Consider the following 18,029-nt stretch of genomic DNA (forward strand, 5'->3'; position numbering starts at 1 on the left):
GATGACAGATGTCCTTATTTGGTTGTAAATACCTCCCTAGGTAGCTGGTCAGAGTATATTCCATACTCCAACAAAACAAAGAAGAGCATGTTCCTCTATTCAATCCAAGAATAAGGGTGGACAATGCCTTTACTAGCCCACTACATCCTCACAAACAAGTGCTACTTTCTTTGTCCTGCAGGGCTCTAAATTAGGCTGGTAAGAATGACACCTGCAATCTCTCCTTTGAGAGGAAAACATGGCAAGGGCAAGTGGGAACCTGAAGCAATGCTGCAGGCAGGTAATGCAAGTATAACCTTTGGAACTGTTCTCCAATTCCACTGTTGACTTCAACAGTCACAAAAGCCATTCAGTTGAAAATAAGATTCCACAATGGAGGTCAGGGATGACATCATGATTGACAGCTCACACAGGCCTCCCCCTCCAACATAAAATTCTTCTGCATCTGCTGTATTGCGTCTGTTCAGTGAATTTTGAGTCCAGTCTGAAAGGACAGTGCTCCTGATAATGGGGAGGGAAGCATTTATTCTCACAGAAACAGCAATTTTCCCTCCTCTCCAAAGGCACACTGAAAACACAGGAAACTCCCTTGTATATCAGAGTGTTGGTCTGTGTAGCTCAGTATTGTCTGCATTTTTATGGCTCTCTAGATTACAAAAAAAATCAGTCATGCCAATTACCCACCAAAAGCACAAAGTATAAAGAACAGTATACACCAAAGATTCAAACACGACACATATTAAATTAGAAGCCACAGAACTTTACTTAAACAGCAAAAATACACCCTTGATAAAATCACGTAGCGATTGACTAGCCCAGCCCCAACATGTAGTAGTAATCCTGTTATTTTTGGCTGCAGAAGATTTAATTGTCGCTCACCAGGCTCTTAAATCAGCTTCATAAATTTGTAAACCTTTCCTTGGGTTACATATATAGGAAACTATTTTGTTCATAGTTGCATCAATCTAAGCAACCTCTGGCTAGAGTGATTTTCGCCAAGGCAGTTCAAACTCTTCCCCGGAGGTTGGAAACATTACTTTCTGGGAAGATAATTCCCAGAATCCCTCAGCCATCTGATTCTGGGAACTGTAGCTCCAAACATGACACATTTTTAATCTTTGCTCTTCCCCATAACTTTTGTTTCTCCTGAAGTGGTTAATAAAAGTACAAAATGACAAGGGGGGGGGGGGGGAAGAGTAGCTACCACACAATTCTTTGGTTACAGATGTTGGCCATCATCACTTAGCTCAACCCTTGGACAGTAAAATGTGTACAATTATCATTTTCTTTCAGTGCATCAAAGAAGAGGACAAGAACTCCTGCCAGTCCATCCTCACCAAAATACAGAAGACATGCTGCTGTTCAGAAAGCACACGCTGCAGTATTTAAAGTGTGTGTGTTTGTGTGTGTGTGTGTACGTACACGCATACATGCATGCATGCTGAGTAATATATTAGATAATGGGGGCCAGAGGGAAGAGAGGAGAATAGTCCAATTACTGTCCTGGCTACCGCTTCCTCTCACCCTTCTGTGTCCTCTTCTTCTCTTTCTCCTTGCGTTCTTGTTTACTCAACTTGTCCTTCTCCCGCTGGAGTCTGTCTTGCTCTTTCTTCCGCTGTGACTCATCACGCATATGCTCCCTCTCCAGCTTCCGGGCATTCACCACATCTTCCAGGTTGGTATTTTTGAACAAAGCTGAAAGGAAGATATTGAGGAAAACAAGGAACGCACAAATGCACCTGCATTCTGAGGTCACCTCAGCAGCACAATGCCCTTACAAGAGAAGGCCTCAAACAATCTGAGCAGCTGGAGAGCGGTAAGGACTCAGGCCCAGCTGGGTTTACTTGCTACAGGAAAGGGGAAACTCCGGCCTACAAGCCTAATCTGGACAGTCAAGAGTCAAAAACCAACCTGTAAGAAGTTTCTCAAGACAAGGAATGTCCCTGTTATCTCCAAGAATCCCCCTGAACACAGTGGAATCCCCACTTTAAGCTGCAATCTGATCCTAGAAAAGAGCTACTTAAATCTACAGCTTTCAGATGGTGCTTGCAGAAGCGAGCTAAGAATTATTCACTCCCTCTCCTCTCTCTCCATGTGGGAAGGAGGAGAAAATCATCTCCCTCATCAAACCTCTGGCTGTAGCTGCATTTAGGTTGCAGGGATGTAGTTTCACAGTCCTTCACCCATCCTGATTTGTCCCCAGTCAGGAAAGCACACAGTGAATGAAGTCTCTGGAACACCAATCATAGGTGTACATGGTCATTAGGAGCCACTGCTGTATGACCTGCAACTCTCCATCCAATTTCTCATGGCTGAGAAACATGTTTCCTACAACAGACATACACAGACCTCTACAATTCGAACCCCAATTAAATGCTCTGCTGGCACTTTTTCTCAGCCCTCTAAGATTATCTTCAAGATACACCATAGCCTACTGAAGCTTTTATCCCATGGACACATTTGTCCTCCCCATTCTTATACCATTATGGTTCTCAGAGAAGCTCCTGTTCCACACTTGACTGACCAAATGTACTCTCAAAATACTTCAAAGGATACATTTTTCAGGGTTGATAGTTACTGCTGCTGCTCCTGGATCATCCTGAACATCTGTTTCAGTGTGCTGAGTTAAGGGTAACACTTAGATATTTGGGACAGGGGGTAATAGAACACAAGAGGAAGTATAGTACTTTTAGTATGATACGTTACACTCAGATGTCATTTCCTCAGCTGATAATGCAATCATATGCCTCAAGATACCAGAATCTGTTATTTAGTGATACAGAATCATGACTGTAAACTTTTCTAACTCAAGAGTCAGTTACCTCTCATAGTCTCATTATACTCATATTTACTCTGACTCTACAGTGACAGCTCTTGTGTTCAGAAACGAAAAATTGTTCAAGAATGGCAGTCTGTCTATAAATCCATGTGGCCACGGTCACTTACCCCAAGGCCATGGGGCAGAGTGACCCACATTGCTTAACTCTAGCACTTGCACCACCCAATTTGGCATGCATCCAGCTAAATTTCAGAAGTTGCAATATTGAAAGGATATTCTTCTTCATCTGTTACCTCAGCATACTGGGCCAGGAGGGCAGCTTTCTGTAGTGTCTCCTCCTTAGAAATCTCTTTTGGCTTCACCACAATCTGTGCCTGCTTTTCAATGATGCTGGCAATGGCTTCGATCTCATCTGGAGATGGATAGGGACAAAGGACAAATAAGGGGATGTCAATGAGCAAGACAACAGGAGAAGTCCAGGATTGTCCTTTCAGGAGAGATGATCTATGGTCAGATATCATCTACTGGGAGTTTTATGTTCTCCAGCATCCTGGCTTTAATGAAGCAACAGAGGAGTGGTTTAGGCTGGTTTGCACATGCTTATGAATTAGACTTGGTACTATTTTGAGCTCAAGATGAGTCACACCTTATCTATTACCTCTTTCTCCTCTGTCAGATTTGAGATTATAAAGCATTTACAGAAAAGAAAAAGTGCCATACCTATTGATGACACCAAACAATTATAAGTAATAAAAATGATTGTTTTTAAAAAATATTATGTTATTTCAAGGAAGCAGAATGCTGAGATATCAGAGATAAAAGTTTAAGTAGAACAAAAATAAAGATGGGCAAGATAATATTGTAAGAGGAGAAAAGCTCTTAAAACTTCAAATTACCCAAGGTTAGAAGTCATACAGAAAGTACCCTGTAGCCATTCCAGTGATTCCAAAAAGAGGGGTGTGAAATACCTTCTTTTTTCTCATTAGTTCCAGCATTTTGTGCCTCTGACCACTTTTCAACTATTTCCCTGCAAACATCTTGGAGTACATCTTCATCCTGATTAAAAGGAAAAAGATTTTTAATTGAAAAAAGCAGGCTCATCACAAAATGACACCATTCTAAGTTATTATGTGGGGATACTCTACAATCCAGGAAGCTAGAAGGCCAAATCTAGCCCCCACCTCATACCAACATCTCTATTTGATCTGGTCTCTTCTGTACCCCTAACCAGTGCTTGCCAGTAACATGTTAAAATATGCATGTTGTGGCAATGACTACCAAAATCATGCTCCTTTTCTAAATAACAGAACAAGGTCCCAGACTTTTGTCTTCTCTGATAAAGAGTGAAGGGAACAAACATTACAGTATTTACTGCAAGAATATATCTGCCATCACCTGCTGAAAACTGACCTCTGCTTTCTGGTTGAGTCTTTCTTTCAACTTTCTTTCTCCCCAATGCTATTTAACATCTATATGAGGCCGCTGGGTGGGGTCATCAGGGGATGTGGAGCTCGGTGTCATCAGTATGCTGATGATACTCAGCTGTACATCTCCTTTCCACCTACCACAGGAGATGCCGTTCTGTCCCTTCAGCGCTGCCTGGGGACCGTACTGCAATGGATGCAGGAGAACGGGTTGAGGCTGAACCCGGACAAGACGGAGGTACTGAGGGTGGGCGCTCCCACAGTCGGGTGTTTGGGAAACTTCCTCACTTTTGGGGGGGTGACCCTCCCCGCCAAGGATGGGGTCCGCAGCTTGGGGATCCATCTGGACCCGGCACTCACCATGGAATCCCAGGTGGCGTCGGTTGTCCGAACCGCCTTTTACCACCTTAGGCGGATAGCCCAGCTGCGGCCCTATCTCGAGGTGGGGGCGCTCACTACGTTGGTGCATGCGCTCGTAATCTCAAGATTAGACCACTGTAATGCGCTCTACGTGGGGCTGCCTTTGAGGCTGCTGCGGAAATTACAGGTGGTGCAGAATGCGGCGGCCAGACTACTCAGTGGTGTGAAAAGGTACCAACACATTTCGCCCACTCTGGCCGCATTGCATTGGCTGCCCATCCGTTTCCGCATCGACTTCAAAGTGTTGACGCTTACTTATAAAGCCCTAAACGGCTTGGGGCCTCGATACTTGGCGGAACGCCTATTTCCACCAAGTTCTACCCATGTCACTCGCGCGAGTCAGGAGGTGAGGCTGAGGAGCCTAACGCCGAGGGAAGCCCGGAAAGAAAATACAAGAAATCGGGCCTTCTCGGCAGTGGCTCCTCGCCTCTGGAATAACCTTCCCCCTGACATTCGCGCGGCTCCCTCACTGGGTACTTTTAAAAAACAACTAAAAACTTTGATGTACCGGCAGGCTTTCCCGTTTATTAACTCCTGATCACCCTTCCCTTCCCTTCCTTTTTCTTCCTTAGTTTTGTCCCATCTTGTCGTAACTTTTCCTTTGTATAATTTATTTTAACCGTATTGTTGTTGTTTATTGTTGTAAGCCGCCTAGAGTAATCTTAATTGATTAGATAGGCGGGATATAAATAAAATAAATAATAATAATAATAATAATAATAATAACTAAAATAACTGCTATGCACAGCATTTTCTTTAAAGTCCTAATAGTGCTATGGGGAGCCTTGCAAAAGCATCAACAGCAAGATTTCAGCAACCATTCTATAAAATGATAGCCAGTACACTAGAACTACCCTGTGCTCAGCTGGGAATATGAAACACAGGAAAGTAAACATATAATGAGATTTAGAAATCATACAAGCTTAGTAGCACAGAAATCACACCATTAGTGTAATGGAGGGTCTCCTGGAGCACTGGTTCTTAACCTTGGGTTACTCAGGAGTTTTGGACTGCAACTCCCAGAAGCCTTCACCACCAACTGTGCTGGCTGGGGTTTCTGGGAGTTGCAGTTCAAAAACATCCAAGTAACAAAGGTTAAGAACTACTGTCCTGGAGCACTATTGGCTTTTCAGAGAAGCTATCTGTATCCCACAGAACTTCAATTTTTGTTGGAACAATCAATCAAAAACAAGAGATGAGTTTTGAGGTGAGTTCAGATCTGACCTTCCTGTTAAGTTTCCAAGAGGAATCTTTGTATGGGATTTCCTATGAAAAACATTTGACATTAACGTGCAGTGTACGTAGATCTGTGTAGGCATTCTTCAGTCTCGAGAGACGATGGTAACGTGCTCTGAACAGAGGTCTTGGAACAGCGTCTAATGTGGCTGAGAAGGCCAATATGAGTGACAATCCTTTCCACACTGAAGACAAATACAATCTGTTCCCTGTCTAGCTCCCTGATTTTGGGACTGCCTCTTTGCCCCGGTCTGCTGGACAAGTGCCTCTTCAAATTGGGATGCACCGCCTGCCTCCAGGCCGATCACTCAGATGTCAAGGTTTCCCATCTGTTGAAGTCCATTCCTAAGGCCTTCAGATCCCACTTGCAGATATCCTTGTATTGCAACTGTGGTCTCCCTCTGGGGCAATTTCCCTGCACTAATTCTCCATACAGGAGATCCTTTGGAATCCGACCATCAGCCATTCTCATGACATGCCCAAGCAAACATAGACATCACTGTTTCAGTAATGTGCACATAAAAATTCCAGCTCATTCTAGGACTACTCTATTTGGAACTTTGTCCTGCCAGGTGATACCAAAAATGCGTCGGAGACAACGCATATGGAACGTGTTCAGCTTCCTCTCCTGCCATCCACAAAGGGTCCAGGACTCACTGCAGTACAGGGTGTGCTCAGGACACAGACTCTATAGACCTGTATCTTGGTGTACGCCATCAGCTTCTTATTAAGCCATATTCTCTTTGTGAGTGTAGAGAACATGGTAGCTGCTTTGCCAATGGATTTATCCAGCTCAACATCTAGGGAGAAAGTGTGAGAGATCGTTGAGCCAAGGTACGCGATATCATGAACAACCTCAAATTCTTGTGTAGAGATGGTAATAGAGGGAGGTGACTCCACGCCCTGGCCCACGACTCGTGTTTTCTTCAGGCTGATTGTTAATACAAATTCTTGGCGGGCCTTACTAAAACAATTCATAAGTTGTTGGAGCTCTTCAGTAGAATGGGCAACAACCGCTGCATCATCAGCAAAGAGGAAGTCCTGCATGCCTTTCAGCTGGACTTTGGTCTTCTCTCAATCTAGACAGATTAGAGAGCTTTCCATCTGATCTAGTCCAAAGATAGACACCTTCTGCTGTGGTTCCAAAAGCATGCTTCAGCATGACAGAAAAAAAATCCCAAACAGAGTTGGTGCGAGGACACAGCCCTGTTTCACTCCGCTTCGGATGTCAAAGAGATCTGATGTTGAGCCATCAAAAACTAGAGTGCCCTTCATTTCCTCATGAAAGGACCTGATGATGTTAAGGAGTCGAGGTGGACATCCAGTCTTGGGAAGGATTTTAAAAAGGCTGTCCCTGCTAACCAAGTCAAAGACCTTTGTAAGATCTATGAAGGCCACAAAGAGTGGCTGTTGTTGTTCCCTACATTTCTCCTGCAACTGTCTGAGGGAAAATACCATGTCAATGGTGGATCTATTAGCTCATAATCCACACTGTGATTCTCAATGTCTGCAAACATCTGGAGCCTCTTCAGCACAACACAGGCAAGCAGCTTCCCTACAACGTTGCTGTTCTACTTTACAAGGCTCTCACAACAGTATTGTACGGTAGAATAACATGATCATTCACCTGCTGCGGATGCACAAAGGTGGGTGGACTGGCAAACAAAGTATTTACGAGTTTCTGGCATAAACAAGATTTGAACCAAATATATCTCATTCCTAACGCAGTACCGGGGTCCTTTAGCGATCAGACTCGTTGGCTATAACCCCTATATGAATCGGAGACGAACGGTTATCCAGGCAGTGCCTGAAAAAAACACTAATTACGCACAGACAAAATCACTCCAAAAATCAGGAGAGGCAGGACGTTCCAGCCTTAGCCCCCCCCCACCCCTTTTGAGCCCCAATGCCGGCGAAGGGGAGCTTCAAGAAGAGATAGAAATACGGACGGCTTCTGATCAGGGCCAATGCCGACAAGACTGCCAAGCTCACCGGTTCCCCCGCAGCCAACGCCCCCGCCAGCCCTTCCAGACGCTCTGCGTCGCACTCCGCCTCTCGTAATACCCCTCGTATATAACCCCCGTAGACATCGCCGTCGAGCCCCAGCGCCTCCAGCCGCCCTTCCAACCACGGCTCAAAAGCGCAGGGCGCCGCCATCTTAGACCAACCGTGCCCCTGCCTAGCAGGCGTCGTTGCGTGCGCATGCGCGGTGGCGGCGGCAAGCCCGCCCGTATGCCTTACAGGTAGAAGAAGCCTGTAGGAAAATCGAGAGCCTTACGTGATAATAAAATCGCCCCTTCTTAGTCGTTATCTCGTTTCCTCGTACACCTTGAGACGCTATTTTAAAGTCCCACGAGGAGCTGGCGGAGAGTTGTAGGTGCGATTTTAGCGCCTTCAGCTCTGTTTTTTTATTACACGCCAGAAGCAAGAGAAGTCTGTTGAGAAATCCAAAATTGTAGTGTTTTTCTAAATCGATATCAGCACTGCTGAAAAGGCAGTTTACCCGCAGTTTTTTTTCCTGCTGTATGCAGGGCTTTTGGAAAGTTACTTTGAGTACAATTAATAGTTAGATAATCGAGGTCCCTGGTGGAATTGTGGGTATTATAATGCAAAAGGTAGTTTTCCCGAGCTCTGGCTGTAAGATATTTGTATTGACAGCAAGGGTGGTGAACTCTTTGGCTGGTAATCCAAACCATTGAAGAGGAGTCTGGCCTGCAGAATTATCAAGCATCCTTCAGGCCATTGAACCCTTGATGCCAGATTTGATGGAGATGCCCAATACACCATCTATCTACTCAGGATGAATTGGATCAGTTTCAGCTATCCTTAGGATAGGATAAGGCACTTGGACACTGCAAAGCCACTGCTTCCTCTCAAGATCCTTGTTCATAGTGACTCTTAAAATTAGGAAAGGAATGGTCATTGGAGGCTCCAATTTTTGATGGTCCCAGCCCTTCCTCAAGGGCTTATCCTAGGGCGGGCAAACCTATGACATGTGTGTTGCAGCTGGCACACAGAGCCCTCTCTGTGGACAGGTGAGCCATAAATCACAGGTTCACTACTCCCCCCCCCACCAAACCTCAGGAGGCAGCTGTAGCCACGGTGCTGACGCCATGACAGGTGGTGCATCAGGATCTGGAGCAGCTGGCGCTGCTGGCAGATCTGGAGTGGGGTCTCAAGGCAACTCCATGCCTGGGATTCCCCTTTCCACTGCACATTCTGGAAATGTGTGACAAGGACTTTTTAAGTGCACTTTGGGAAACCCTTTCCTAGCTGTGAAACCCCACATTTTTTTCACCAATTGTAGTGACTGCACCCAGAAACTTCCATGGACATTGCCTATAGTGTATTCTACATTTCCCTTTTGTCACATAAGTCTCTGATCTTTTACTTCTGGGTAACTGTCAATCCACCACTGATACATTAAGTGCCCCCAGCATATAGAGGATTTTCTTTCAGATATCCCAGTTTCTGAGTAGAAGGAACACGTGAAGTTATCATAAAGGGCAGGAAATGAAAGAGGCATGGAGACGAAAAGCCTTCACCTACTGAATTTCTGCCTGCCTTTTCAGTTGCTATGAAAAAATACAGGAAATCTGCCCCCACCCCAATGACTATGCTGCATCGGAGATTCTAAATATTAATTTAGTGTACGGCCAGCCAAGTTTGAGGGTTTTAATTTGGCGACTGGACACTGGCCTATTCATCCAGCAAACCACAACTACAGAAAGCCTTCATACACAGAACAGTTTCCTCTGTATGTTTTCACACCGCTCGGAATTTCCCTTCCGCCACGTCCCCTAGTTTGGTCCTTTCTGCTTACCGTACCTCCCAAACTCTTACGTTGCAATCATAGGCAGAAAATTTAAACTTGATTCAGTGACAGCTTTAGGAAAACAAGATTACGGCCAGCTTCTTCTGAGGAAACAGATTTTATAAGTACGGTAAGTAAGGCTTTTGAATCTTTGCTTTTAGTACGGGGGGGGTGAGTTGTTTACAGACTCAGACTGGATTTGATTAATGCCAGTTATTTAATTCAATATAGTTCTTTTCCCATCGTGAAGTTTGCCTGGCTTCTTGAAAGCCTCATGTTTCTGAACGGTTTCTTCACATTTCCCTGTATCCTTGGACTGTATTGATTTTGTTGTTGTTATTAATGGACCTAATTATGGTTTTACTTGAAGTGCTTCCTGGGGTGAGGAATTGAGTAAAACGTTTAATCTTTCCCCAAGTTCTTCAAGGAGGAATTGTTCTGCAGTGTTGGGGATTTAAGATTGGTGCTGTGTTCAGTTTTTAATCATCTGCTTTTAAAATACTGTAATGGGACTATAGGTTAACTAAAGGAAGTGGACGTGCAGCTGGATGAGTTTACCCCAGATTTGCTCTCTTTGTGGAACCTTATTTATTTATTTATTTATTTATTTATTTATTTATTTATTTGTTTGTTTGTTTGTTTATTTATTTATTTATTTATTTATTTACAATATTTTTTAGCCGCACCATTGCCAGTGGCTTCTTCTGTTTAATCACTTGTTTGTATATATAAAGTAAATATTACATGAATAGTGTATATGCCCAGTGCATCCAACAAAAATAAAGCCTTTTGTTACCTCTGAAAGTTTTGCCAGTTGGGTAAGTGGGGAGTGTTGAACAACCAATATTCATAATTTTAAAAATTGATTGTACGTATCTGTCAAAATACTGGTGGAAGGATCCTTAAAAGTCAGCGTCAAGACATGCTTCAAGGTGCCATAAGAGTCCTTGAGTAGTGTTAAATTTCTGTATATAATTGGATGGTGGCAGTGTGTGCTCTCCTTATCCAAAATAAGAGTCTGGCTGGATCAGACCAAAGTCCTATTTAATTCAGCAAATGTGCCACTGGGCAGCCCACAAGTGGGACATAAGGGCAATAACCATATTGGCTCAGGAACTTTAGATACATTTGTTGACTGATGTACCTTTTAAATGTATTCAGTATATATGTTTATCCTGCGGTCTCTTTGGCTAATTTTGCTGACCATCATGTTATGCTGTACGTTCACTGCCTATATGAATGTATGATCATTATTTGGGCAACAATAAACATTTACATCCCCCCTAGGGATGATTAGTACAGAATCAGATGGCTTCCAGCTCCTGTTAGTTTTCCCTAATACTGTAGGTCAGGTTAAAAGCTTCTTTGCCACCTTCCTTATACAGCACTAGCAAATGCATTCCACAAAGGTTCAGTGGAGCCTGTCTCTTTTCTACTGAAGTGCTGAATAAATTCAGACAGTTTATTCTGACACCACAAACTCCATACACTGAAATCTCTGTTCCACCCTAGCCAGCTTTGCATGCATTGTATTGTTTCAGAGAAAGCCTTGGAATTCCTGGATTTCAACTTCCTACCTTTTGTTAAAGTAGCACTATCTGTGTACATTGCATATAACAAAGTGCAGTTATGACAAGTAGTATTCTAAAGGGTTTACAATATGAATTGTAAGTTAGCAACTAAACTTTGCTTCTTGATCCAAATAACTACATCTCCTCACATTACTGCCTCTTAGGTGCAATACAAGGGCCCCTGACTTCTTCCTAGCACTGTCTGTGAACCTTTCCCAGTAAATAATGATATCTACAACTTTCACAGTGGGCAGGTAAGTCACTTGGTGGTCTGCAGACTCATACCTGTACTTTTAAATCATATTGGTTGCTATTGTTCTCCGTTTCTTAAATGTATATTCTTTGAACAATAGGATATCAAGCTTTTGTACAAGGTATGGATCCCTTCTGAGGAATTATTTCCTTCAACCTTAGAGTGACATGCTGCAGAGGAAATGTCACCTTAAAAGTAGGGCACCAACAACATGAGTGCATCTCTCCAAGTCGGCTACCTGAACCTCCTCAGAACAAACCTTTTTTTCAAGAAAAAAGAGCACATTATATTGAGCATACCTGTCAAGCCTATGCAGCAGACATGCTAACTATTCATGTAATGCTCTATGCAATACACTAAATAGACCCCACATTCTTGCTAACTTTCTTACTTCAAAACATTTTCAGTTCATCTGAATTTCCAGCTAGAAAATTTGGGGTTTAAAGATTAAAATGGGAGGGTTTGACTGTCCTAGTCTCCTCTAGTTTAATGCTGAGCATACACAATGCTTACCTATTAGGCTCATAGCTTGCTTCCTGTAGCACATTCTGTATTTATTGGTGAGGGTTTGAGGCCCTTTTTTATCTTGTGCCATTTCTACCATAGAGCACCATCTGCTGAAGATGATGCTCTGGGCTGATTTAGAATGATTCATTTGTGTTATTTGTAACTGCAGATTTTAAATATTCCTGGGATTTCGGCATCTGCAAATATTCTGAATATCAGAGCTTGGATCTGGAATCAATAATTAAAACAGGACAATATTATCCTCTATAATAAGAAAGTAAAAGGTAGAGAGCTATGTCCAATTGCTGACACTTAAGTTACTTACAATATATTTTCTGCTTGTATTTTATCTTTCTGAAATGATTATCCTAGCCAAGCAGGAATTGATGGTCTGTTCCACAAATGGAAGCTTGTTCATTGGGCTTTTCTGTTGCTCTATTAGTTCTTAAAAATAATTCCCACAATGTGTTCCAGGGCATAACTACTGTGCTGTGACAGAACTGATCATATGATACTAGAAATAAGTGGAATTCAAGCTCTTGTGAGGTCAACTTCTTTTTAATTATCTTTATCTCATGCTCTTACTCTGCTGTGAAATATTCATTATAAAATATATTATAATCTATAACATATAGGCTGAAGTCCTATCGCTTAGCATAGTAATTTGCAACTGGAATAGATTCATGGGGATTTACAGCTCTTCTTTAAATTCCATTGATTCAGCAGACCTACTCTAGTTGTGTCTTACTATATCAAGCAACAGAATTTTGGCCATTGTCTGATTCCCTATGTAATTAATTATATATTTAATAGTGCATTTATAATGTGATATAGAAATAGTCCTCATTTAAAAAATGCCCATGTTTTAGTTTAACACATGGTATTATGTATCTTTGGAAAAACTGTATGACAAGGAGAAAAGACTCCTGTAGGTTAAATCTTATTTAAGGATTGTTTAAAAGATGACTGTAGCTTGAGAACTTTATTGATTTCTTTATCTTCAATCATTCTCGAATAACATGTATATTTAGGCATTAGGGCTGCTTCTGAGATCACTTTTACCACTCGTCAACTCTTGGAATATTTTCTTATATCAATTTTTTGTGCATGTTATCTATACCACTAAAGTCTATGAACAGAAAGTTTATTGGCTGACAGAGAAGGCTAACTGATGCATGATTGACTGATTTGACCTTGTTTCTTTTAACCCATCTCTACTGAGGTAGCCAAGTCTCCTTTTATCTCTGTTGGATGTGTTTGCATCATTTACTTCAGATGCCGAGAGAAAACAGAATTAGATGTCACCTGAGGGGGACTGACTTCCTGTTGCAGCTGTACTTGAATTGCTTCTGTTGGCTGGGCTTCCTTCTTCATGAGCTATACCAGACAAGCATGAAAGAGAGAGGGCCTTCTCAAATCTTGTGCTCAAATCAGTAATTATTTGTAACGTGCGTGTTTGAGCTGTAACCTGGGCAGTTCATATAGAAAGTGAAAAATAAACAGTTGCACCCCCACCAAAAAAGATGCCAAGCATTTGTACCAATTATGAGCTATTACGCTCCCACATCAACTGTGAAACAGATAAAATGATAATGGGGGGCTGGTGCAAGGCAAAACCCAAACACGGTTATCTTCCTTGCCCACCAAATACCCAACACAAATATTTGTAATTTGGCATTGGGCTAATTCAGTCTAGTCTTTGTGTTTTTCTTTTCTGATACCCACTTTCATATGGTAGGTAGCATGGAGATTGGGGTGTGTAAACACCATGTAATTAGCATGGCTGTTTGGCATTGATAAGGGTGGGATATGGTACTGGAGAGGTTTGTAGTTAATGCAGATAGATTAATGGTTCATGCTGATTTTGAGGTGGAAAGGTTAAGAAATGGCTTCTTTTGACAGGCATGACCCTTTCATGAGTGACTCCAATAGATGGAAAACAAGTGTTTCCAGCTTATTCTTTCTTTCCCCATAGGTTTTGTAGGTGTGGACTCTTATGAGTCAATTTCTCTTTAATATGTGTTTAGGAAACTGGTTTTATATTATGTCAAGGAAGAATTTAGCAGTAACTAGTTACAAACATTACAGTACTTGCAATTAACTCCTGCAAAGATATAATGAATTAGTTATAAAATTTGTAGTACAGTAGTATTATAATCTAGTATTAGTAGTAATATTATAATTAGTATTATAATTAGTTTTATAATCTAGTGAAGGCTAACTTTACTCTTCCTGTGGTATAATAATAACTTTTACTTACTTTTATAGTTATGCATATGTAGCCTCCCTAAGTGGTGGAAGAGGGATATGAAGGCTTGTACTCTGTTCCGCCTGATAAGTTGGGCAATATTTGGTACTGTACTTCAGTGCAGCAGTTTGTTGCATTCAGGTGGTTCTCCTTTTTGAAAAGTAATTTAAAATTAATGGTTTCACTTACTTTTTAGAAATGGGAAAGTAATGAATAGGGGCTTTTTAAAAGAAGCAGCTATAACTGTAAGGAACAACATGGTTTAGCAGGCTTTGAAGCCATGGCCAGTGACTTATTGACTGGTACAAATGCCATGGCATAAACTGAAGGAAGGAATAGCTACTGATTATTAAGTCTCTGTTGAATTGCTAGTAGCATGCCTAATTATGCAATTGGTGTATGACTAGGATTGTCTACTTCATATTTTTGTCTTAGTATTTTGTCTTAGTATAAGTCGGACGTGATTGCAGTGTTTTATTTCAAATGTCATTTTTTTTGGCCAATTGTAGCCTGTCATTGCGTGTAAAAGTTTGTCACAGCACACGCAAGTAAGCCCACTCAACACTGCCCTGTTTATCACTGTTTCTTTATAACAAGCTTTCCGCTGCCCTCTCAAGAGTTAGTTGGTTATACTGTACTCTGGTTGCAGCAAACGGCCCTCTTCTTTTTATCCGTTTCTCGGCCCTCTTCTTTTTATCCGTTTCTTTTCCCTCTTTCTCTCTGCTTCTCCTCTCCTCCCTCAGCCCTCTTCCACACACATTGTCCCAGAGAGAAACACATATGCTATCCACACATACGTCCATGTATGTGCAAGCAACCAAGCAGGCGAGTCATCAAAGGATTGGTAGGGAGCTCTCCTGCAGCCTCTCCCCATTTGCTGGCCCCTCCCCATGCGGTAAAGGCAGAGGAGGCACCACGTGCGTGGGGGCAGCTGAGGTGGCTCCTCCTCTCTCCTTTCATTTTATGCCCCTTCTTCCCCTCCAATACAACACACGCTCCCTGTTTTGCACTTCTCTTTCTGCTATTTTTCGTCTCCTTGTCCTCCTCCTCCTCTAGTGCCACACACTCGGAATTGGCTCAAACTTTCATTTGTATTTTCACCTGTTCAGTAACATATAATGTTACAGTGACCCATTTAACCTTGTTCCAGTTAGCACTCCATGTTCTAGGAACATATCCTGAATGGTAACCAGAATATTACTGTATTCACTTTGTTGCCTAGCAGCAACTTCGGTTAGAGAATCTGCCTGTTTTTAGGGATTTACTAGGGGCCCCTAGGAGGGAAATGAGATGTCAATTACAATAGGGGTGGGCAGCTTCCAGGGTGATTTATTTTCCTCCTAAACTTTGTTGAGAGTCTCCCACCTTTTTCAACACCCCGTCTTCCCAACAGCTAGCTCCTCAAATATTTTCCCCTCTAAAATAAAAATACAAAATGAAAACTATGTTCTCCCGGGGGTGGGGGGAGCAAAATTTGCCACTTAAACATAGTCTCGCATCCCTGTCAGTTTTACACATTTTTAAAGAAGCAGGTAGTGATCACCCAGAATTTAATACCTGTACAGATCATTAATTTCTACCAGAGATGGAATATCCATATTCATATATGAATATCCTGGACTCAGGTGGCTGGGGATCCCCAGTTCTGCCTCCCCGAGCCAACCCATCCACTTACGACTCACCACACAATGCATACAGCCGGTGTCGTGTTTGTCACACTAATCTCGAACAAAACCCAGCTGGTGCTTCTCCGCCTTCCAGCTCTTCTGGCCACTCAGCAGCTGAGCGGGGAGACCTTTTATCCCACCCCCTGGCTGAAGTGACCAGAAGAGCAGGAAGGTGGAGAAGCACCAGCTGGGTTTTCTCCGAGATAAGTGTGACAAACACGACAGTGGCTGTACGCACTGTGCAGCAGCCCGTTAAATGGACCGGGTTGGTTCCGGGAGGTGGGATTGGGGATCCCGGCCACCTGAGTCTGGGATATTTGTATTCATATACAAATATCCCATTTCTAATTTCTACCTTTCATTTCCACCCTACTTAAAAGAGAAGCATCAGGACAGAAAATGGAAATTAAATATTTTGCTCTATCAGCTTTTTCATTTCAGCTGTGGAAAGGATTCTGTGTGCTAGCAGAGTCGTTTTCCTCCTGTTGCCAAATGGCAGCTGGGCGATTAATACAAGGTTTCCTGCTGTTTAATCCTTTTGTGCCTCCCCACAAAGAGACCAAGTTAGAAATACAAAGAGACCAAGTTAGAAATACAAATACTAGAAATAGAAGTTGCAGTGTTGGTCCATAAGAACAAAACAAAATCCATAGGTGGGCGATATTTTTTTTTATTAAGACGAACCACAATTCTCTGATAGTAGAAGAACTTTCCAGTTCACCAGAAGTCTCCCTCAGGCTTAATGGTTAAAAATAAAGGTGAGCATGGAAGAAGAAGCAGCAGTCAGTCAATCTTTATTATTTATTTTATTTATTTATTTATTTAATTTATATGCCGCCCACACTACCCGAAGGTCTCTGGGCGGCTTACAGCATTTAAAATACAATAAAATTATGTAGCAATTAAAATACAATTAAAATATATATAAAATTGCCATCGGACCCACAGCTAATATTATTTCAGTTAAAAGCCTTCTGGAACAGGAAGGTTTTGACCTGGCGCCGAAATGTCATCAGTGTCGGCGCCAGACGAATCTCAGTCGGGAGGGCATTCCATAGTCTGGGGGCAGCTGCCGAAAAGGCCCTTTGTCTACAAGCCGTCCCTCTTACCTCCTTGAGGGACCGCTCTTTCAAAAGGGCCCCCTGGCTAGATCTTAACTGCCGGGTAGGCTCATATGGAAGGAGGCGGTCCTTCAGGTATCCAGGGCCCAAGCCGTTTAGGGCTTTATATGTCAAAACAAGCACTTTGAATTGGGCCCGGGCAGCAACTGGTAGCCAATGTAACTTATACAGAATCGGCTTGATATGTTCCCTGGCGGCCACACCACTCACCAGCCGCGCCGCTCGATTCTGGACCAGCTGCAGTCGCCGGACCGTCTTCAAAGGCAGCCCCACGTAAAGCGCATTGCAGTAATCTATACGGGATGTTACCAGTGCATGTGTAACTGTCATGAGACTCCGCTCGTCCAGGTAGGGCCGTAGCTGGTATAGTTTCCGCAGCTGGAGGAAGGCGCCCCTGGCCACCGAGTCCACCTGGGCTTCCAGTGTTAGACTGGGGTCCAGGAGCACCCCCAAGCTGCGGACCCTGTCCCTTAGGGGGAGTGTAACCCCATTCAGGGCAGGGAGATGGCCCTCCAGCCTGTCTGGCGAAGCACCCACTAACAGCACTTCCGTCTTGTCTGGATTGAGTTTCAATTTATTGACCCTCATCCAGTCCATTATCAGGTCCAGACACGAGTTCAGCACAGAAACCGCCTCACCTGGATTGGTGGAAAACGAGAGGTAGAGCTGAGTGTCGTCAGCATATTGCTGACTCCTCAGCCCAAACCTCCTGATGACCTCTCCCAGCGGTTTCATGTAGATGTTAAACAGCATGGGGGACAGTATCGAGCCCTGAGGAACCCCATGACATGAATGCCATGGGGCAGAGCAACTGTCCCCCAGCACCACCCTCTGGACACGGTCAGCCAGGAAGGAGCGGAACCACCGTAAAACAGTGCCCCCAACTCCCAACCCAGCCAGCCTATCCAGAAGGACACCATGGTCGATGGTGTCGAAAGCCGCTGAGAGGTCCAGGAGTATCAGCAGGGTCACACTCCCCCTGTCTCTCT

The 18,029-nt window shown here is 43.2% G+C and overlaps 1 protein-coding gene and 1 long non-coding RNA gene across 2 annotated transcripts; both read right to left on the reverse strand.

Annotated features, from left to right (window-relative positions):
- Nucleotides 1–739: 739 nt before the first annotated feature.
- Nucleotides 740–8,073, reverse strand: CCDC43 (coiled-coil domain containing 43). Its single transcript, XM_020798012.3, has 5 exons — nucleotides 7,852–8,073; nucleotides 3,748–3,835; nucleotides 3,056–3,191; nucleotides 2,557–2,615; nucleotides 740–1,695 (listed from the first exon to the last, which is right to left on the reverse strand). The coding sequence occupies exons 1-5, from the start codon at nucleotides 8,014–8,016 to the stop codon at nucleotides 1,508–1,510; spliced, it is 636 nt and encodes a 211-aa protein (XP_020653671.2). The 5' UTR covers nucleotides 8,017–8,073; the 3' UTR covers nucleotides 740–1,507.
- Nucleotides 8,074–12,160: 4,087 nt separating this feature from the next.
- Nucleotides 12,161–16,070, reverse strand: LOC144583619 (uncharacterized). Its single transcript, XR_013537521.1, has 2 exons — nucleotides 15,935–16,070; nucleotides 12,161–14,402 (listed from the first exon to the last, which is right to left on the reverse strand). It is a non-coding gene; the product is annotated as an uncharacterized LOC144583619 (long non-coding RNA).
- Between the last annotated feature and the right edge of the window lie 1,959 nt (nucleotides 16,071–18,029).

Source organism: Pogona vitticeps, chromosome 6 (genome assembly GCF_051106095.1).
Source record: "Pogona vitticeps strain Pit_001003342236 chromosome 6, PviZW2.1, whole genome shotgun sequence".
In the NCBI taxonomy this organism is placed as follows: domain Eukaryota; kingdom Metazoa; phylum Chordata; class Lepidosauria; order Squamata; family Agamidae; genus Pogona; species Pogona vitticeps.